The sequence below is a fragment of the Panulirus ornatus genome, chromosome 12 (assembly GCF_036320965.1).
Source record: "Panulirus ornatus isolate Po-2019 chromosome 12, ASM3632096v1, whole genome shotgun sequence".
NCBI lineage: Eukaryota > Metazoa > Arthropoda > Malacostraca > Decapoda > Palinuridae > Panulirus > Panulirus ornatus.
Window position 1 is genome coordinate 20,054,796 of NC_092235.1, and position 23,310 is coordinate 20,078,105.

The window sequence follows — 23,310 nt, forward strand, 5'->3', positions numbered from 1 at the left end:
GAGGGGGCGAAAACTCTGGGAGCCTTGAAGAATGTTTGGAAGTCGAGAACATTATCTCGAAAAGCAAAAATGGGTATGTTTGAAGGAATAGTGGGTACAACAATGTTGTATGGTTGCAAGGCGTAGGCTATGGATAGAGTTGTGCGGAGGAGGGTGGATGTGCTAGAAATGAGATGTTTGAGGACAATATGTGGTGTGAGGTGGTTTGATTGAGTAAGTAGTGTAAGGGTAAGAGAGATGTGTGGAAATAAAAAGAGTGTGGTTGAGAGAGCAGAAGAGTGTGTTTTGAAATGGTTTGGTCACATGGAGAGAATGAGTGAGGAAAGATTGACCAAGAGGATATATGTGTCAGAGGTGGAGGGAATGATAAGTGGGAGACCAAATTGGAGGTGGAAAGATCGAGTGAAAAAGATTTTGAGTGATCGGGGCCTGAATATGCAGGAGGGTGAAAGGCATGCAAGGAATAGAGTGCATTGGAACGATGTAGCATACCGGGGTCGACGTGCTGTCAATGGATTGAACCAGGGCATGTGAAGCGTCTTGGGTAAACCATGGAAAGTTCTGTGGGGCCTAGATGTGGAAAGGGAGCTGTGGTTTCGGTGCATTATTACATGACAGCTAGAGACTGAGTGTGAATGAATGGGGCCTTTGTTGTCTTTTCCTAGCACTACCTCGCACACATGAGGGGGGAGGGGGTTGTTATTCCTTGTGTGGCGAGGTGGCGATGGGAATAAATAAAGGCAGACAGTATGAATTATGTACATGTGTATATATGTATATGTCTGTGTGTATAAATATGTGTACATTGAGATGCATAGGTATGTATATTTGCGTGTGTGGACGTGTATGTATATACATGTGTATGTTGGTGGGTTGGGCCATTCTTTCGTGTTTCCTTGCGCTACCTCGCTAACGCGGGAGACAGCGACAAAGCAAAATAAATAAAATATAAATATTTTTTTTTTATTATTTTGCTTTGTCGCTGTCTCCCGCGTTTGCGAGGTAGCGCAAGGAAACAGACGAAAGAAATGGCCCAACCCACCCCCATACACAATGTACACACACACACGCCCACACACGCAAATATACATACCTATACATCTCAATGTACACATATATATACACACACAGACACATACATATATACCCATGCACACAATTCACACTGTCTGCCCCTATTCATTCCCATCGCCACCTCGCCACACATGGAATACCATCCCCCTCCCCCCTCCTGTGTGCGAAGTAGCACTAGGAAAAGACAACAAAGGCCCCATTCGTTCACACTCAGTCTCCAGCTGTCACGCAATAATGCCCGAAACCACAGCTCCCTTTCCACATCCAGGCCCCACACAACTTTCCATGGTTTACCCCAGATGCTTCACATGCCCTGATTCAATCCACTGACAGCACGTCAACCCTGGTATACCACATCGATCCAATTCACTCTATTCCTTGCCCGCCTTTCACCCTCCTGCATGTTCAGGCCCCGATCACACAAAATCTTTTTCACTCCATCTTTCCACCTCCAATTTGGTCTCCCACTTCTCCTCGTTTCCTCCACTTCCGACACGTATATCCTCTTGGTCAATCTTTCCTCACTCATTCTCTCCATGTGCCCAAACCATTTCAAAACACACTCTTCTGCTCTCTCAACCATGCTCTTTTTATTTCCACACATCTCTCTTACCCTTACATTACTTACTCAATCAAACCACCTCACACTGCACATTTGTCCTCAAACATCTCATTTCCTGCACATCCAGCCTCCTGCGCACAACTCTATCCATAGCCCACGCCTCGCAACCATACAACATTGTTGGAACCACTATTCCTTCAAACATACCCATTTTTGCTTTTCGAGATAATGTTCTCGACTTCCACACATTCTTCAAGGCTCCCAGGATTTTCGCCCCCTCCCCCACCCTATGATTCACTTCCGCTTCCATGGTTCCATCCACTGCCAGATCCACTCCCAGATATCTAAAACACTTTACTTCCTCCAGTTTTTCTCCATTCAAACTTACCTCCCAATTGACTTGACCCTCAACCCTACTGTACCTAATAACCTTGCTCTTATTCACATTTACTCTTAACTTTCTTCTTTCACACACTTTACCAAACTCAGTCACCAGCTTATGCAGTTTCTCTCATGAATCAGCCACCAGCACTGTATCATCAGCGAACAACAACTGACTCACTTCCCAAGCTCTCTCATCCACAACAGACTTCATACTTGCCCCTCTTTCCAAAACTCTTGCATTCACCTCCCTAACAACCCCATCCATAAACAAATTAAACAATCATGGAGACATCACACACCCCTGCCGCTAACCTACATTCACTGAGAACCAATCACTTTACTCTCTTCCTACACGTACACATGCCTTACATCCTCGATAAAAACTTTCACTGCTTCTAACAACTTGCCTCCCACACCATATATTCTTAATACCTTCCACAGAGCATCTCTATCAACTCTATCATATGCCTTCTCCAGATCCATAAATGCTACATACAAATCCATTTGCTTTTCTAAGTATTTCTCACATACATTCTTCAAAGCAAACACCTGATCCACACATCCTCTACCACTTCTGAAACCACATTTATTCTTTTATTATACTTAGGTTGTATCAAGTAGTTTTAGACAAATTGAGGAATGGGAGGATATTGTTACATATGTAATAATGTGTGAATATTGTGGAAAAGGGTTATATATTTTGATTTGCCAGAAATCATCTTTTGCACCCTGTGGTTGTTACAGAATGTGTGAAAGTAAAACTTAGATATATGTAATGGGTTCATTATTATTATATATTATTACATCCAAAACCCCATTTCCAAGGGCCCCTTTAGCTTCGAGGCTGCAATATAATCAGGAGCAGGGAAGAGACTGACTCCTCTTAAGGGTGATGGTCTTTGACAAGATTGTACTCTTATGATATAGCCTGATTAATGGTAACTTTTCACTTGCAGCGTAACCCTATGCAGGTGAAGTTCAGTAACACCGAAAGAGTTCATTTACAGTTTACATAAGTGGGTGGATTTCATTTTGAAAATAGTAACTGCAGTCTATTTCAGCCTGGGCTCATGATTTGATTAGTAATACAGATTTTCCTGCTAGGTTGGAGTTATGTTATTTCTTTTGCAATTAGGAATTATCACTGCCTCTGTAATATCAATTGATTTCTGTAGTTTGAGAATGCTAATGAGTTTTGGTGAATATACACTGGGACTCGCTGATTATCAGACCCTTGATATGCTACTAGCAGCATATGTACTTTTGATACTTCGAGATGAAATACCTGTGTTTTTATAAAGATAAACAGGTGTCACTGGAGTTTGCCTGTAAGAGGGTACATTTTGCATGAAAAGTCACCTTTGGTGAATCTGTCATTGAGAGTACAGTTTCATCAAAGAACATCTCTCTCCAAAGGGGTCTACATTTCCCTGCTACTGTTTAAGTAGTGTAGACTTGGGCTGCAGAACTGTTTCAATGAAATTGGTTCTTGGATAATGGTAAACTGAATAAAAACAAACAGGATCTAAACTACATTCAGTTTGTTTGGCTGAAATTAGTTACACAATCCTAAGGCTCCAATTTTTGTAGCTCTTGCAGCTTCAAGATTGCTTTCAGTCAGGAGGAGGGAAATGACAGACTCCTTTAGAGTAAGAAGTTACTCATTAAGACTTTTCCTTTTCATACAATGATAGTAACACATTCTCATGATTGTGACTTCACTGTCAGTGTAACCACCTTTTACTGAATGTGAGCAGAGAGGTGAATCATTTTTGTAGCGTCAGCATTTATTTGAGTAGGATGTTGAGATGTATACTATATTAGACAGTTGTACTTATTTTTTTTCTTCAACACTTGATTCATTGCAGTAGAATTTACTTGAGTTGAAGAATGCTTTGCAGCAGTGGAAGAATGACGAATCTGCTGGATTCTTATAAGAGATTAGTGATATAGGTTATTTCTTACTTCATTTCAAACGGTTAATAGCTGATAATTATTCTTCATGTAGAATTTAGGCTGTAAAAGGATCTGATAGTTATTTCTATAAAGACTTTACTTTGTTTGTAAAGGCTTCATGGGCAACGCTGTGGACCCATGCCAAACATGAGAATTGGTTCCTATCCCTCCCCTGTTGCCTGTCCATAGTTTCCATAAATGCCTCTCTTTATGATTGAATTTCTTTGCCTATATCATTTCAACATACCCCAAGACCCTTCATACCCATGGTAAAGGTGCCATACAGACAGCATGAAGCATTTGCTACTCAATTGCCATACACTCCTACATAAACGAGAAGATGCACACAACATCATGGCACTTTCTGATCTGTTGCCCTAACTGGTAGATATGGCCATCTTCCTGAATGTTGCATAAGCCTCATAAGGTTAGAAAATACTCATGGGGCAAGAAGATAATGTAAGGTAAGGAAGAAAAGATACAGGTGTGCATGGGAGCTTCATTCTGTAATAGTGCCGTGAACAAGAAAATTTATATTTTGAATCTTTCAGAAATGAATGTTTTCATTGTTTACCAGAATTCTGATTTATTCAAAACTATATGTTTATAGCAATGTTCACATGCATACTCTTGCCAAAGAAATCTCTTTCTTTTCCAGTGAAAGTTCGTGCCCATGATCGACGAACCCAGGGTGTGAGAAGAGCTCCTAGAATCGGCAGAAAGAAGAATAATGTAAAGGAAATGTTGGTGAATGGTAATAATAAAGTAGACTCTGCTGGTGGTTATCACCAGCTGCATCCACCTTCCTGTACAGGCACAAGTGGGGGAATTTCCACATCATGGACTGGTAAATTGGACAAAACAGCAAATAGGGAAATATTGGATATTAATTGGAAAACAAATGGTTCAAGTTTGAAAGCTTCAACCACGGAAGAAGGGAGGGACTTGAATAATAGGTTTGTAAGGGATGTAGCCCGACATTTTTCTAATTGGGACACCAAAGATTTAAGTGCGCAAGAAAACCTATCCATTCAGACCAATACTGGTCATTGTAATATCATTAACAGTTCATCAACTTCACATTATTCAGACACATATTCACATTATTCAGACAAATACTCAAGAGAATATGGTAAAGCTGTGGCTCATAGCACTACATATGTTAACCCTAATGTTGCTTTCCAGGAGCACATGTATCGGCAGTCTTATCAACAATTTAACACACACATTCCATATCCATTTTGGCATAATTATCCAACATCTCACTTTCCTTGGAATAGAAGGATGTAGAAAAGGAATATAAGAATTTGCTTTCCAGGCATGGTTAAGATATTCTTTCGCTACGTTTTTTGCAATTTTATCAAGAAAAGATAAAATTGTTTTACTTAGAAGATGAATTGAGCCATATTTCCCTGTTATATGTTATCTTTATTTCTAGTTGGAGATGATCCTTGGAGATTTATCCCAGTACCTAAGCTGTTGCTGTCATAGTTCACTCCTTTTGATGTTGAGATCAGTCACTAGTGAATATCATTTCATTTTTCATTTGCAAAACTATCATTACCTATTTCCATTTATCATATATGGTATTAGAGTTTCTTCTTTATATGATATTAGCCTCTTTCATTAGTTTTCCTTTACTCTTTAAGCTATGATAAACCCTCTGGAATACATGAAATTACCTATTTGTACTCAAAGTGGAGAGAGTTTAACATTCATGCCCCTATCTCTTGAAAAATCTCTCCTATCATATATCTTCTTTGTATATTGTGTTTGCTTTAATGATATCGTCGTCATTTATTTTTTTAATAATATATTTACCACTTATAAAAGTACTTTTATAAATCTTTTTTAACAAGTTTCTAATAAAATTTTATGTTTTGCCTTGTGGTTGCTCTATCCCTACATCTCTTGAAGAAAAGTTCTTTGTCCATATCATCGATCTATTATAAAAGCTCAAAGATTGTAATCAGTCACCCCTTACTTTTATCTCTTTCAAGGTGGACAAATTTAGAAGTCTCAAACATTCCCCTGTAACTCATGTCTCTCTGTTTCTATATTGTGATGCCTCTCCTCTGTAGGAACTCCCATTAAGGGGATGGACACAGCAAAAGTCTACACCTATCCTTGTTCTTACCATTCTCCCATGCTTATACTATGTCATGCATTCTTTCTCCATTCCTCTCCCACCAGTACTCTTCCACTTCCTTTCGCTATGTCACAGGTGGTGTTTCTCTCAGACCAACCCCTTTTTATTATAATCTCATGCACTCTCTTTGTAAACTCACCATCTTGCATTCTTTTCATGTGCCCAAACCCCCTCTCAGTATTATGTTTCTTCCACACTACCATTCCACAATTCATTCCCTTTGCATTTCCTGCTATATCAGATCTCTCATACGCCCTTCCATTTCTTTTTTCTTTCCATTTAGTCACAACATATGCTCCTCTCAAATAACATATTTCCACAGCTTGGATTCTTAACTCTGTGACATCTATGTCCACGTTTCAGCTACATAGGTCAGGGTCGGGATGACAGTGCTGTCCCTTAATCCTCTTCTCACTTCCATACTTACATCTCTACCCTTGGTTATTCTGTCAAAGGAACCAGTGACTCTAGTACCTTGTACTGCTTTCTCCCTTATTTCTCTTACCAAAGTTACCCAAGATAGCTCCCAACTACTTAAATCTGTCACCTCTTCCGGTCATTTTCTCCCATATCTGTAACACAGTTCGGTATGCTTTCTTCTCTGTTTAATAGGGCTTTACAAAATCTTTATTTTCACTTTATTTTCTCTCATACAGTATTACTTTGCTTTTACTAACATTTACCTTCCATAGTTAATGCTTACACACATAATCAAATACACTACATCCATCTGCAATTCCTGTCTACTCTCGGCAAAGAACATTGTATCATTCGCAAACAGGCTTGTCACTAGCCACCATGCCTCACACTACATCTCTATGCCCCTTTTTCTTAGTTTTACTTTCATCTCTCTCTTATCCCCTGTAACTCAGCTTTCTTAATTCTTTTACCATTTTTGTTACCATGACAACTAGATAATGGATGCAAGTGAATACAATCTGTCTTTGTCTGATCCTGACGCTACCCCACTGATGCAGAAAATGATAGTCAAGTGTGAGAGAGAGAGAGAGAGATCTTTGTTGCACTTCTCAAGACCTTCTCTCTTGGCTTTTTGTGCTTATTTTACCAAATTTGAGAAGCGTGTATTAGTTGTGGCCTTCTTGATGAATATTTCCTTATCCTTACACATGAAAGCTGTTCATATATTTGCCCTCAAGATATTGGACGTCACAATTCTTTTCAGGTTTAGCCAAACCACATTATATCATATAATCCTGTAAACTCTATTGCTTTTGTAATTCCTTATTTCAGATGACTTCATTTGTGAATGTTTTATTTTGTATCTTTACCAGAGATTTTCAGGAATCCAGGAACATTATCTTGTTCAACTTTTTTCAGATTTGTTTTGGTTTATAGTTTGTGAGTTCCCATCTTTTGTTCATTCAAAAGAAGAGTATTTGGGCTGTTAACTCATTACATGAAAGTTTCCAGCCTTTACCTCTAAATGGTAACACCATGTGGGAGAAACCTTTAGCAAAGCTGTATCTAATTCAGCTTACAAAAAGAATACAGTGTTGCTGAGGTCTTTCTTGCCCCTCAGGAGCCCACTTTACCCTGCTTCCATATGGAGTACTGTCTTTAAACTGTAGGAGCTCCATAAAAGTGTTCATTAATTTTCTTATTTATAGGTCTAACATATAACACTCTCATAGGGAATGGGGAAGAATGATTTGGGAATTCTAAAGGGGTAAATTGGGGTTTGCGAGAGCGTAGGAAGGGGTACCATTCCTGCTGAAGGAGTATGAGTGTAAGGAAGTGAGCCCAGGATTGAATAAAAGTGAAAGTCAATTGTATGGGGTGGAGGATTATTTGTGTGTATGCACATGGTAGTGAGAGGAGTGAAGAAGAAAGGTTAGTATCCAGGGAGGTACTGTTGTAGAAGGCAACTAAGAGGAGTGGTGGGGTCTTGCTGGAAATCTTCCCCTCCCGTATTACTTTCCAAAAGAAGGAACAGAGGAAAGAGCGTAGATAAGATAATTTTTCCTCAAAGCCTCGATCATATTTTCTGGACACTACCTTACTCTTTTGGGAAACAATACTAAAGTGAATGACAGAAAGATATATGTACATCGATACAAGTAATCCACTAATTTCATGGGCTCATGTTAGAGTATCAGAGATAGCAGTTGGTTCACACTCAAACCAGCTATTTATCCTCCTCTTTAGGGTCAGTCAGCCTTGTTGGGTCTTTCTCATTATTAGTTGATGCTAAGAGAATAGCATTGCCAAGGGTATTTTTGCCTCAAAGGAGTCCATGTTACCCTGCTGCTACTTGGATTATAACCTTAAAACATTGTAAAACTCTGTCTAGCACTCAAACAGTAAATTCACATTACATATACTTTACGCACTTTTAACATAGATTGTTGTAATAACTTGTTTTTTGAGCAGTTTAAGATGAAAAAAATTTCATATAATCATGAATAAGAATATGTAACATTATTCAGTGAAAATTGATGAAAATGGTCGGCAAAATGTTAACCAAATTATGATTGAAACAAAGCAGATAGACTTAGACAAGACAAGTAGACTTAAACAAAATTGCCAGACTATCAAAGTAAAATGTTACTGTCAAACAAAATTATTAACAATGAAATTTTTAACGCAAGCAAAATTATCAGACTCTCCAGTGTTTTTGTGGAAATGCAAATATATTTATGGATATTTTGCATCACATAACATTGGTCTTAGGAGTTGCATCTTTTTGACCAGTGCAGGGAGTAATGCATAATACCATGTAGACTTGAGGAGGTGTTTCTTGTCCATGTTATGCCATGACTTAGTGTTGCTTGTGTTTCTTGGTGGAGCAGAGGAGAGAGTAGAGGCAGCAGATGAGGAGGAGGAGGACCTTGAGAGTGAGGGCCATCACCACCACCAACACCATCACCAACACCAACCACACATCCACGTTGTACAGCTCATACCTGTATATACAAACATTTATGTGTACGTACACATACATAAGTATTCATACAAATTAAAGTACCATCATATTGCAAGAGGTCACAGTCTAGTGTATGCATAAAACTATGAGGAGAATGGAACATGGTAAGTTCCCAACATGGTAAGTTCCCAAGTGTACTTTTGTGTAATGATCACATTGTCTGGAGAGATACAAGAACGAGATGTAGAACAGTCAGTTGATTAAGTTTAGCATATACAGAAAACCCACCAATGTTTGCTCTTTATTTATTTTATTTTTTGCTTTGTCACTGTCTCCCGTGTTAGTGAGGTAGCGCAAGGAAACAGACGAAAGAATGGCCCAACCCACCCACATACACATTTATATACATACACGTCCACACACACACACATATACATACCTATACATCTCAACGTATATATATATATACACACATAGACATATGCATATATACACATGTACGTAATTCATACTGTCTGCCTTTATTCATTCCCATCGCCACCCCGCCACACATGAAATAACAACCCCCTCCCTCCTCATGTGCGCGAGGTAGCGTTAGGAAAAGACAACAAAGGCCACATTCGTTCACACTCAGTCTCTAGCTGTCATGTAATAATGCACCGAAACCACAGCTCCCTTTCCACATCCAGGCCCCACACAACTTTCCATGGTTTACCCCAGATGCTTCACATGCCCTGGGTCAATCCATTGACAGCACGTCGACCCCGGTATACCACATTATTCCAATTCACTCTATTTCTTGCACGCCTTTCACCCTCCTGCATGTTCAGGCCCCAATCACTCAAAATCTTTTTCACTCCATCTTTCCACCTCCAATTTAGTCTCCTACTTCTCCTCGTTCCCTCCACCTCTGACACATAAATCCTCTTGGTCAATCTTTCCTCACTCATTCTCTCCATGTGACCAAACCATTTCAAAGCACCCTCTTCTGCTCTCTCAACCACACTCTTTATATTACCACACATCTCTCTTACCATATTAGTACTTACTCGATCAAACCACCTCACACCACATGTTGTCCTCAAACATCTCATTTCCAGCACATCCACCCTCCTCCGCACAACTCTATCCATAACCCACGCCTCGCAACCATATAACATTGTTGGAACCACCATTCCTTCAAACATACCCATTTTTGCTTTTCGAGATAATGTTATCGACTTTCACAAATTCTTCAATGCTCCCCGAACTTTCGCCCCCTCTCCCACCCTATGATTCACTTCCGTTTCCATGGTTCCATCCACTGCTAAATCCACTCCCAGATATCTAAAACACTTCACTTCCTCCAGTTTTTCTCCATTCAAACTTACCTCCCACTTGACTTTTCCCTCAACCCTACTGTACCTAATAACCTTGCTCTTATTCACATTTACTCTCAGCTTTCTTCTTTCACTCACTTTACCAAACTCAGTCACCAGCTTCTGCAGTTTCTCACATGAATCAGCCACCAGTGCTGTATCATCAGCGAACAACAACTGACTCACTTTCCAAGCTCTCTCATCCACAACAGACTGCATACTTGCCCCTCTTTCCAAAACTCTTGCATTCACCTCCCTAACAATAAAATCCATAAACAAATTAAACAACCATGGAGACATCACACACCCTTGCTGCAAACCTACATTCACTGAGAACCAATCACTTTCTTCTCTTCCTACACGTACACATGCCTTACATCCTCGATAAAAACTTTTCACTGCTTCTAACAACTTGCCTCCCACACCATGTATTCCTAATACCCTCTAAAGAGCATCTCTATGAACTCTATCATATGCCTTCTCCAGATCCATAAATGCTACATACAAATCCATTTGCTTTTCTAAGTATTTCTCACATACATTCTTTAAAGCAAACACCTGATCCACACATCCTCTACCACTTCTGAAACCACACTGCTCTTCCCCAATCTGATGCTCTGTACATGCCTTCACCCTCTCAATCAATACCCTCCCATATAATTTCCCTGGAATACTCAACAAACTTATACCTCTGTAATTTGAGCACTCAATTTTATCCCCTTTGCCTTTATACAATGGCACTATGCAAGCATTCCGCCAATCCTCAGGCACCTCACCCTGAGTCATACATACATTGAATAATCTTACCAACTAGTCAACAATACAGTCACCCCCTTTTTTAATAAATTCCACTGCAATGCCATCCAAACCCGCTGCCTTGCTGGCTTTCGTCTTCCACAAAGCTTTTACTACCTCTTCTCTGTTTACCAAATCATTTTCCCTAACCCTCTCTCTTCTCTTTCACTAATAATCTTTCTTCTTCATCCCACCACTCACTACCCTTTCTGATCTGCCCACCTCGCACGTTTCTCATGCCACAAGCATCTTTTGCACAAGCCATCACTGCTTCCCTAAATACATCCCATTCCTCCCCCACTCCCCTTACGTCCTTTGTTCTCACCTTTTTCCACTCTGTACTCAGTCTCTCCTGGTACTTCCTCACACAAGTCTCCTTCCCAAGCTCACTTACTGTCACCACTCTTTTCACTCCAACATTCTTCTTTTCTGAAAACCTCTACAAATCTTCACCTTCGCCTCCACAAGATAATGATCAGACATCCCTCCAGTTGCACCTCTCAGCACATTAACATTCATAAGTCTCTCTTTTGCATGCCTATCAATCATCACTTAATCCAATAACACTCTCTGGCCATCTCTCCTACTTACATACATATACTTATGTATATCACTCTTTTTTAAACCAGGTATTCCCAATCAACAGTCCTTTTTCAGCACATAGATCTACAAGCTCTTCACCATTTCCATTTACAACACTGAACACCCCATGTACACCAATTGTTCCCTAAACTGCCACATTACTCGAGTGCCTTTGCATTCAAATCACCCATCACTATAACCTGGTCTCGTGCATCAAAACTACTAACACTCTCACTCAGCTTCTCCCTAAACACTTGCCTCTCATGATCTTTCTTCTCATGCCCAGGTGCATATGCACCAATAATCACCCATCTCTCTCCATCCACTTTCAGTTTTACCCATATCAATCTAGAGTTTACTTTCTTACACTCTATCACATACTCCCACCACTCCTGTTTCAGGAGTAGTGCTACTCCTTCCCTTGCTCTTGTCCTCTCACTAACCCCTGACTTTACTCCCAAGACATTCCCAAACCACTCTTCCCCTTTACCCTTTAGCTTCCTTTCACTTGAGCCAAAACATCCAGGTTCCTTTCCTCAAATATACTACCTTTCTCTCCTTTTTTCTCATCTTGGTTACATCCTCACACATTTAGACACCCCATATGAGGAGGATGAGTACTCCCTGCGTGACTCCTTCTGTTTCCCCTTTTAGAAAGTTAAAATACAAGGAGGGGAGGGTTTCCAGCCCCCCGCTCCCGTCCCCTTTAGTCGCCTTCTACAACACGTGAGGAATGTGTGGGAAGTATTCTTTCTTCCCTATCCCGTATCTTATAATCATTATTACTGAGCTCATGACAGAGTTGAATTATCAATATGACAGTTAAATTCTCATTATTCCATTCAGTATTCCTGTAGGCATTAGGTATATGCAGTCAAAATTTATTGATGATAAGTTTGAGAAGGAAACGGAAGTGGATCATAGGGTGGGGGAGGGGGCGAAAATTTTGGGAGCCTTGAAAAATGTGTGGAAGTCGAGAACATTATCCCGGAAAGCAAAAATGGGTATGTTTGAAGGAATAGTGGTTCCAACAATGTTGTATGGTTGCGAGGTGTGGGCTATGGATAGAGTTGTTCGCAGGAGGATGGATGTGCTGGAAATGAGATGTTTGAGGACAATGTGTGGTGTGAGGTGGTTTGATTGAGTAAGTAACATAAGGGTAAGAGAGATGTGTGGAAATAAAAAGAGCGCGGTTGAGAGAGCAGAAGAGGGTGTTTTGAAATGGTTTGGGCACATGGAGAGAATGAGTGAGGAAAGATTGACCAAGAGGATATATGTGTCGGAGGTGGAGGGAACGAGGAGAAGAGGGAGACCAAATTGGAGGTGGAAAGATGGAGTGAAAAGGATTTTGTGTGATCGGGGCCTGAACATGCAGGAGGGTGAAAGGAGGGCAAGGAATAGAGTGAATTGGAGCGATGTGGTATACAGGGGTTGACGTGCTGTCAGTGGATTGAATCAAGGCATGTGAAGCGTCCGGGGTAAACCATGGAAAGCTGTGTAGGTATGTATATTTGCGTGTGTGGACGTGTGTATGTACATGTGTATGGGGGGGGGGGTTGGGCCATTTCTTTCGTCTGTTTCCTTGCGCTACCTCGCAAACGCGGGAGACAGCGACGAGGTATAAAAAAAAAAAAAAAAAAGTTTGAGAAGGTATATTCTATTGGAGCCAAGTTGAAGTATCCTAGATCTTTCATTGATAAATCCCTTAAGTTAGCAAAGAAATTATTTTATAGAGTTAAACCCAAACCTCCACTTAATACCAAGAATATTTTAGTTCTCCCTTTTAGTGATACTTTTACATTGCTTCCCAGGTTGCCTAAATCCTTTAATGTAATATTAACCTTCAACAATAACAATACTATAAAGAATATCTTTATAAAAGATTCTGCAGGCTGTGTTTACAGAATACCTTGAAAAACTGTAATATATTTTATATTGTGCAGACTGGTAAGGATCTTCATGGTAGACTTAAGCAACATTGATATAGTATTAAAACAGGACAAGAATTAAATGCTCTGTTTAATCATGTTAAAAATCATGACCACTATATTGACTGGAGTAATGCTAATTCAGTTATTAAGTGTAATTCCTTTACCACGATAAGTATCCTTGAATCTTCTACCATTAAATAAATAAAGAATTGTAACATTAATATTATTGAAGTTCTATACAAACTGGATAGCTTTGTTGTAGGCAAAATCTGGAAACAGTTCCCTTTACTGTTCACATAATAAAAATTTTATGACAGGTATGATGCCAGACCCGAATGCCACGAACCTGAACACCATCATCCAGTAACACTTGTTTACCGATGGCATCATAGCTATGTCTCTTCCTTGTATATCCACTGACTGTTCTATGCCTTCTCATTCTTGTATCTTCCCAGACAATGTGATCATTACACGAAAGTGCAATTGGGAACTTATCGTGTTTCATTTTCCTCGTGGGTTTGATGCATATATCATTATATGTATGATATGTATGATATAATGGTTGTTTATCTTATATCTAAATGGCAAAGACCAAAGGAATGATGCCACTAACCATGTCATGTTGATAGCAGGGCAGCGTAGGTGGTTGGCACCATTGTGCCTGAGGACATACTCCACCCAGTACACTGTCCACTCACCCGGAGGAACTGCCTGGTCCTTCATGATCACTGATCGTCTAGCTACCTCCTCCCGCATCCTGTGTGATGCAGCCTTATAGTGTATGTACAGAAGAAACAAATGGTATAAGCTGTTTGTAGGGAGGATAACCAGTCTCTTTCCTCTGTTAGGTAGCCAGCCACATTGTGTATTGGGGGTAGAGAAACATTATATGCTGTATGTAGAGATGATAACACAGGCTCTATGCTGTGTGATGGGCTAATCACATAATTTGTGTGTGTGTGTTTGAATATATTATGATAATTGCAAATGTATTGTGAATGTGTGTATAACTTCTTGGTAATAGAAAGATCTTAGGTGCCTCCTTTCAGATGAATTTATCATTACTGACGTCCAGTTCCTGACAAACTGTTAGAATTTGATTCTTTCGACTTGGTGCTTGGATGGAATTAGATACTCTTAGTTATGTAATATTCTGAACATCATCAAGAATTCCAGCAGGAATGAATACTAATATATTTTATTTGCATACACTGAGATGACTATGTCACATGGGCCCTTAAAGATATGTAGCAATACAACTCTAGGCAGGGAGACTTAACAAGGAAGCTGTTATAGTTCAAAGTTAATGTGGTAAAGGAATTTATGTTTTGAGAGGACAATAAAAGGTGTCTTACTTAGTGTTGCTGATGAGATGAAGGATATGATTCCGGAGGGTGTCATAGGAGATGTCCTCCCACTGCAGGACACGACCCCAGCCCTGTTGCTGCACTTGCCCCATGTTGTAGTGTTGGTCTAAATACACTGGCAGACCCAGAAGTGGCACACCATGGTAGGTGGCCTCCTGTGTGCTCAGCAGTCCTCCATGGGTGATGAATAGTCTCAGGGATGGGTGTCCTGCCAGGAAATGTATGACCAGTTTCACAAGAATTCCATTACAGATGTTGAAGTAAAAGAAAAGATTTAAATGCCAAGTCAGTAAGACAGCTTGGAAAACTCATTTATAGTCATTCTTGTTGCATGAAAATGTTTTTACTTCAACCTTTCATCTGTTTCCAGCTCACTATTAAAGGACATGATATACAGTAGCCCAGGACATGATACATTAACAAAACGGTGCTGTACTGTGCCATGGGTCATGATAAATTTTTAGATTTATTGAAAGATCATGAGGCAGTTCTCCCTTCTTTAGGAACTAAAAAAATCATCAGTTTGCTTTATTGCATTTTTGTATCATATTTTTGGAAATAGAATATGACCCTTATTAATGGTATATATTTCTGTAAGAAAACCTTAGAATAATGAACTAATATTGGGAAGAGTGAAAGGTGACAACAGTAATTTGAAGTCTACTTTAGGGAACTGGGGTCTCTGTCATTTGTTAGCCTAATGAACTGGGACTGGGTGACTTGGGTTATCATGGTGATTCAAAGAAGTATATTTGATAAAAGTGAATGGAAGAAATTAGAAAAGATGGGTTGAGGCTAAAATTTTGATGGAGTGTGTATTTGTTTTTGTGAGGTGACATGATGACTTGAAAGGCACATGGCAGATGTGGAACAACACATGTTTGGCTAATTTTCCTACTGTATGATAGACAGCAGTTATAAAGAATCGTGATGAAGGTGGATAGATTAACGACTTTATGAAGATATTGACTATATCTGAAAGGATTGGTGAGAACAATTTTGGTCTATGGTCATTGATAGAAAAAAGTTGATGCACAACTGGAACTATACACATATCAATAATCACTTTCTCTACATCTAAAACAATTCAGGTGTGTGCACTGACCCAGGATGTCTTGCTGTGGGAGCCATTTCCCCAGACGGACATTGGGAGGCAGGTCCTCCATGGTGCCTTGGTCCCACTTCCACAGGACGCGTTGTTGCAGGGAGGCCAACACTTGTAAGAGCACGTTCCTGTACCTATTGCAGTCAAAGGTCAGATTAGATAACTGGAAGATTGCATATGTCAAACTAGGTCATAAAGAGGTTACAAAGGTTTAATAAGGTCTTTTAACATACAACACAAGAACTGACGGAGATGATGGAGGGTGATGAAGAGGTTACACAGACCCTGAATAAGGGTCATGTGATGTTCAGCAGAGTGCTGCATATTTCTAAACAGTCACTCTAGTTAAGGCCACTTATAATGTACATATCAACAAAGGTTATCAACAATCCTCTTTATACCCACTGCTTTGCCTTTTGTATTCATACATAATTATGAAGACTTCCCTTAGACTTGCAGTAGAAGCCAAAAGTTCATTGTAGTATGAGGACAGTTACCCGTAGGGATAAAGGTCAGTAATACTACTATATTCATGTATCCCTTTGTGTCTCAAAAGACATGCTAAGGGAGTTGGGAATTCTTCCTCTCCCGCATTGATACCTTCTAAATGGTGGGAGGAGGAGGCAGATCTAGGACCAAATCAGGTTTTTTCTTCAAAGACAGACTGCTGTTCGTGATGTTAATTTGATTTGACAGGAAAGGCTAACAAAGAGAGAGGAATTAGTGTGATACACACTCACGTTTCTGGCATATCTTTTGTCTTGACTGCTGAACCCAAACTGAAGTAGATGAATCCAGCTTCACCTGCACCTGCAACCCACTCCTCCAGTTCCTACCGGTGTAAGAGAGTTGGAGGTCAACATCAGGTGGGACCTTAATGTTTAGACAGTGGGTATAGCAGTAAGTGTCATGATGGGATGAACAAGAGGTAGGAGACCCACTTTTGGGAGAGGACGGGCTGGTCTGCAATGGATTCCCCCAGCATACACCACAGTCGGCACAGAAGGCTTGACTGGCATTTCCATTGTACTCATGCTGTGGGAGATAATGCAGACACAGCTGATAAACGTAGCAAGATGCTTGAATGTATTGCTTAACCTAGCAGAATATTTTTACAGACTGCTGAAGTTAGTGGGATATTTTACTTAGAAGTGCAGATTAGAGAATATCAGTTGCCTCTCTTTGGCTATCACTGGGAGGAAACAGAAGCATGAAATATCCATATAACATCTGTATGTAATTCAAATTATGGATTTTTTTTTATAGAATATCAAGTTTTACTTTAACTCTACTAATAACTTAATGGATTACACTTTCAGTAAGTGATTTAGTATGTATTTATTGTAATAAGCTAATTGAGCAGCAGAAAATTGTACCTGTTTATGATCATGAAAGGATTAGAAGAACATATTGATATAAAGGACATACAATACTTTTTTGGACTTGTTTGGAGAATAGTCCACTTTAAAAAACATACATCTTCAAAAAAAAGTGTTCCTATTGAAGGAAAGCATATGCCTTGAGAATAAAACTGAAGAACATAGCTGTTTAAGGAAAGTACTTGTTCTATGAACTTGATGTGAATATACATGTTTAACCATAACTGTTCAGAGACTGTAACTGTTTTGAGAACATACTTATTTGAGAAGAGCACATGTTTATAGAACATACCTGGTCAGGGAATGAACCCATGTAGAGAACATACCTGTTGACAATCATGAGACTACCATTGTACATCATCTCTGAAGGGCTAGGCATGTCCTCGGAACACAACCTACGCTCCCGACACTCTCTTTCCAATCTGAGAATAAGTGTGAATATTGCTAGTGTTTGGGAATACTAACAGCCCTATGAGTATCTACAGACACTCCATAGATCTTATGGCTCTCGACACATCTCGTAAAGTGCCATGTCTAGTTCTGCTGTTTATCTACAGGTACTTTAAACATTTGACACATTATACGTAGAGTGGCATTGTAAACAACTTCTGGCACTACTGTGATATATATAGCACTGTGGTGTACATAGTATCCCTTTGTTATATGTTTTGGTTTGCATAGTACTTGTATTACGTGCTATGGGGTACATAGCACCTGTGTCTTATAGTTTGTATTACACTTCTCTTTTGTATGGTGCATAACATTCCTATGTTATATGGTTTGATGTGCATAGTGCCCCTGTGTTATATCATAACCAGTGTTATATGTTTTAGAGTGAACTGCACTGGTTCTCACTCTACCTCAGAACCACTTGACCCAGTCCAACAGTAGGATGGGAAGGATAAAAAGGTGTTACCCTACACAAGAGAGAGCAGGTATTGATTATACAGAAATATTTTTGCTTCTGGAAGGGACACTAGAGTTATGACTGTATATATAATTTGTAAAACAGAACTATGACAGCAGAAACAACGTACATGTGAAGGAAATAGAAGTACGTTGCTCTGATAGCGATGTCTGACAGGGTATTGATCATCCTGTCAGAGAAAGTGAGTGGGACCTCCAAGTCCATGAGAATACTTGGTTCCAGTGACAGGAATTGTGGGTTGTTCGCCATGTCATTGTAGATTCCCATAAGGCCTTGTGGGTTTGCATGAATGAAAGGGACCTGAAATTATCATTAGAGGAGTTTCAAAGAATATATATTGAATAAAGCCCCACTCAAAATGTATGCTAGATAATCTAACAGTTTATGAAGGAAACCATAGCCTTCACCAAGGGGTAGAATTTCGTACTGTTATACAGGACATTTTTGATAGGCATTTCAGGTTTATATTAATTTATCACCAATACAAAGGGAAATCTCTGTTAAGCATATGTGAAGGTATAAGCAATTTACCTTGTTCTGTGACTCGCACAGATTCATATATTGTCAGGCATGTTGATAGTATCTTACAAGACTTCTTGTAGACAATTTTTTGATAACAGACACAGCTGTGTGACTATCAACATTGTTAAAGATTTGCTTAACAATGTGATGCAAAAAACATGGTTCTTGGCAGAGTATAGAATGAAGGTGTATCTTTTATCTTTTGATATTTTTAAATGGTTGTAGTAAAACTGCAATATTTACCACATTAACTAAAGGTATATCATTGGCTGAGTTAGTGGCAATATAATCATTAGTCAAAATCGTATGTAACAACTTAGAGGGGAAATCTTTCATGTTCAGGATGCCAAAATGCTTGCTGCACTGACTTGATTATTTGATGCCAGATAATCTAAGAGTAATTTTGTTCATAGATGAGGACAAAAATCACATGAAACTTTTTTTTTAATGCATAAAACCTATTGAATTATGGAAGGTCTACAAAAGTGGTCTACTAATAAACAAATGATTCGTAATGGAAGCTCACCTGTAACTTGTGGATGACTGAGTAAAAGCATTCAGACATCACGATGCTCAGTATGACGAGGTCAAACTCCTCCTCTTTAAGCTGTTCCATTTCCTTGGTTGCCAAAGCATCTGCACAATCTTTTGGCCAGTGCATGAAGAAGGTGAAGATGTAGGAGGCCTTATTTGAGGTGAATAGATTATCAGCATGACTATTAATTTCTGGTGCAGGGATTGATATCTCACGGATGTTTGGTTTTGGCTTCATTGGATTCAGCTTTGTCACCAAGGTCACCTGAAGCCAGAGATAATGGTTATGTGTTTTTTCATTTTTATGTAGCTGACTTGGCAGAACTAGCTGAAGGTGTGTTGGATGAAAAGGTAAAATAAATTTAATCAGAAAAGGTGTTTAAAAGTGGAAAAGTTATGTGAAGAAGGACAGCAAGTGTCATAAAGGCCAATCCTTGTGTAGCTGGTCCTACAGAAACTGGAAAAATGCCAAGTCGTGTGCATCGGGTCCAGTTTTGGGGGCTGGGACTCTTGCAGTGGCAGATATAATACCTATAGAACAGGAAGAAGGAAGCATCATCAAGGCAGAAGGGAAAAGAATGGTTTACCGACGTGATCGCTAGATAAAAGACAAAAGATTTGATACAAATGCAGGGAAATTCTAGTGGCAGTGTACTGACCGAGTGGTTCTTGGCTGCCAGGGCCTCAGCCATGCTCATGAAGAAGATCCTATGGCTAGGGGTGCTGAAGGGAGCCAATATGAGGATTCTGGCGGCTTGTGACACCTCTATAGCCATCATGGCTGCCGCAATAACGCTCAACCACTGCATCTGTAGAAGACAAGGGGTTAGATGATCGATAGAATAGGTACTTGACATAGGTTGCTATTTATTCATTAATCAAATGAGCACACTGGTTCGAGCATTCAACTTAACAATGCCAAGTTGGAACACAACAGTATAATCCTTGAGTATCATACTCAAGCCTTTGATCTGACCTTCAAGGAGTTACACTATTTTGGCAAAATAGCTAATAAATATCCAAGCCAAATCGATGAAATTGTTACAATAATTACCAAAAGCTAGCATCAAAAGTGGAAGGAATTCAAGCGGAATATGCTGTTACTTTTCTGAGTTATCATGCCTTGCACTAATATAATCTATAATTACCCCAGGATCAATTTCTGTGAAGGAGTCTTGGTATTACCCAGGACTTTCTTAGAAGCTCCTGGAGTACAAGGCTGCGCTACTTTCAGTAGTAGGGAAATACAGACTACCGTCAAGTGAGAAGTTCTTTGGCGGGAATATACCCTCAGTTATACAGTCTTGCCAAAAGTGACTTGGGTTGTAACCTCAATTAGGAAGAGTCTGGTAACACTACCTTGACATGAAACACATTTTCCTTCCCCTTTAGATTATTTCTACAACTAAAATGCCTTCCCAGTTTTTCATGTATTGCCTTAGTTTGAGATTGATCAAGTATACGAGATGTATAATGGTTTTCTTAGGTACATATTGTACAGAAGGAACCAATTGTAAAGATTGCACCAGTTACATTAGGGACCCTCTCCGTACACCTGGCGTGGGCGTCACACAGGTGATAAACACCCAGTGGAAAGTGATCTCAGTTTGCCACATGCTGTAGTTTTGAACACTTCCTTCATGCAGTCAGGTATTGAGAGATCTCATCTGAAATGCACCTACCACTTGATCCCCCTTATAGGGTTGCCCCTATTTCATTGCATTTGTCTGATTTTTCTGACAAAAGCTTTGTGAGCGAAAAACATGCGATTTTTTCTTTTATTCACCAGCCTGCTTACTTGATCATTTACATTTGCATATTTGTCGCATGGCATTACGCCCGAGTGTTATGGGAAAGACGGAGCAGTGTAAAAATTTGCCAGGGAGGCGAGAGACATCAAGTATTGTTTTCAGGGCAAGTATTTCTCCCTATATCTCGTAAAGCACCTTTCTTATTTGACTATCTAGCATCTGAAACTGGTCATATGAAACAAGTGGAAGCCCTCCCATTTATGTTTATCGTTTTGGACTTGAGCTGTAAGGGCGGAGTGTTGGCTTAGACTGACAATGGGAATGTAGATGAGGCATCTTATTTTTAGGGGGTTCTAAGACTTCTGGGAGAATTAAACCCAAAATGTAATTTCCAGTATTATATCACATTTCTAAGAGGCCATATTTCAAGAAAAATCCTAGTCATATGGGTTAATAGTGGTTTTTGTTCAGGCATAATTCTGTCAATTTCACACAGATGGCCTGTTCTGCAGAAATATTGTAGTTTATCCTTAAAGTTTATAAGAAAACGAAATTTCACTTCGTTTTCTTCTACAAATATAACACTGATATATGTAAAGAGATTAACAGTTGACACTGAAATAATATACTAGACACATAAGAGGTTAATTAAAACCGCAATAGGGCTTAAACTATAGTGAAATACTTTACGACATTTACTGTTGTAAAAAAAAAACTTCATTCTTTGACCCAAGTTTAATTAGAGGAAAATTCAGTGTACATACGCATGTATTATAATATGTATATACTTATATGTACTTATCATTCATCTGTGACGCATTTAACATATATGTACAATATGTATCTACTTAAGCCATGCATTATATTGTATGAGGTAGTGACAAAACTTTGAAGAGCCAGTTTAATTACAGTCGGTATTATAACAATCGGTAATAGATTAATTCGCTCAGGAACTGGAAATAAGTTATTTCACTTGTTTCTAAAACAACTGTTGTCGTAGCCATCTTAGTAGTAAAACAGTCACTCTGAGGTTAATATATCAGAAAAAGTTGAACGGTAAGTCTTTAACTATATAAATTGCTTGAGGAGGTAGATTTATGAGAGTAATGAAGTCATACGGAGTATCTAACTTAGAAACTTGCTTGTTTGAGGTATATAGGTACTTGCTTACTTGCTTGCTTGCTTGCTGGTGTTCGGGATACAGGTGCTTCTTGTTTGCTGTTCTTTGAGATACAGATTGATAGAGACGCGACGTTGGCGTCCCCGGCCAGTGTGGGGGCCTGAACGACTATTAGTGCTGGCAAAGCTACTCTGCTTCCCCCTCCAAGTGTCCTTGTTGCCTGAGAGTGGGTGGGGGTAATTAGGGGTGGTGGGGCGGAGGAGGGGGGGGGGGGTTGTAAAAACGATGGAGGAGGGGCTGTTTGAGGAGGGATGTTCAATTATTTCATCTTCCTATCATATATAACCCCAAGGAGATCGAGATGCTGGAAACCTACCTCTTATCTTCTTATCTGCCATGTTTGAGTGATCACCATGAGGTAGTGTACTGTCTTGGATGTATCGTTCGTCCTATGTATTCGTATATTTTTCTGTGGAGTGAAGCACAAACGGACGGACTGTCATGTCATACTACTGAAAGGCAATTACGACACTCACTTGGTCATTACGAAGTTACAATCATGATTAATTGAAGAACTTCAAGTTTTGACATTTTATTAAGGCAATTTACTCATTCGGGAGGATAGATATCTCTTTGTTTGCTATACACAGTCTCGTGTAAGCCATGGGCAAGGAGTAGGGAGGACATGCCAGTCAAATCTACCGTTCTAGAGATAAAAGGTGAAACCACTAGGCTGTTCGCGACCACTGGTGGATTGGACAAGTGGTGGATGACCTCACCAAGCAATGTTATTCTTAGTTAGTTGGAATTGCAGCCTAGTTAGCCCTGTAATTTTATGGACAGACCTACAGCCATGTAAATGGACCTTTTGACGGATAAAACCACTAATAAGAGTATGTCAGTTCCGGACATCTCATTGCTTTTTGATA

General features: G+C 39.6%; 2 protein-coding genes and 1 long non-coding RNA gene across 20 annotated transcripts in view; 2 read left to right on the plus strand and 1 right to left on the minus strand.

Annotated features, from left to right (window-relative positions):
* The window catches only part of LOC139751822 (uncharacterized), a 94,669-nt gene extending 88,810 nt beyond the window's left edge, over positions 1–5,859 (plus strand). For all 15 annotated transcript variants that reach the window (XM_071667428.1, XM_071667438.1, XM_071667437.1 and 12 more), the window contains one exon: positions 4,635–5,859. In XM_071667428.1, the coding sequence (XP_071523529.1) occupies positions 4,635–5,266 (632 nt within the window). In that variant the 3' untranslated portion in view covers positions 5,267–5,859. The remainder of the gene's footprint in view (positions 1–4,634) is intronic.
* An 892-nt stretch (positions 5,860–6,751) lies between these two features.
* On the minus strand, positions 6,752–22,635 carry LOC139751824 (UDP-glucosyltransferase 2-like). Of its 4 annotated transcripts, none has more exons than XM_071667444.1 (11): positions 22,441–22,635; positions 20,170–20,319; positions 19,503–19,775; positions 18,564–18,754; positions 17,853–17,948; positions 17,089–17,182; positions 16,888–16,979; positions 16,148–16,281; positions 15,031–15,250; positions 14,289–14,432; positions 6,752–9,049 (listed from the first exon to the last, which is right to left on the minus strand). In XM_071667444.1, the coding sequence occupies exons 2-11, from the start codon at positions 20,317–20,319 to the stop codon at positions 8,905–8,907; spliced, it is 1,539 nt and encodes a 512-aa protein (XP_071523545.1). In that variant the 5' UTR covers positions 22,441–22,635; the 3' UTR covers positions 6,752–8,904. The 4 variants fall into 4 exon arrangements, with proteins under 4 accessions (XP_071523545.1, XP_071523546.1, XP_071523547.1 ...); XM_071667445.1 differs by having other exon boundaries at positions 22,437–22,635; XM_071667446.1 differs by having other exon boundaries at positions 22,404–22,635.
* On the plus strand, positions 14,320–16,365 carry LOC139751829 (uncharacterized). The gene is made up of 2 exons (XR_011713428.1): positions 14,320–14,454; positions 16,134–16,365. It is a non-coding gene; the product is annotated as an uncharacterized lncRNA (long non-coding RNA).
* Positions 22,636–23,310: the final 675 nt, after the last annotated feature.

Excerpts from the sequence above, each read along its gene's own strand:
- LOC139751824 (XM_071667444.1), bottom strand. The coding sequence starts at position 20,319 with ATGCAGTGGTTGAGCGTTATTGCGGCAGCCATGATGGCTATAGAGGTG. Across the intron at positions 18,755-19,502 it reads CAGTCATCCACAAGTTACAG|GTCCCTTTCATTCATGCAAA; the intron begins GTGAGCTTCCAT and ends TGATAATTTCAG. Across the intron at positions 16,980-17,088 it reads CAGCCCGTCCTCTCCCAAAA|GAACTGGAGGAGTGGGTTGC; the intron begins GTGGGTCTCCTA and ends TTACACCGGTAG.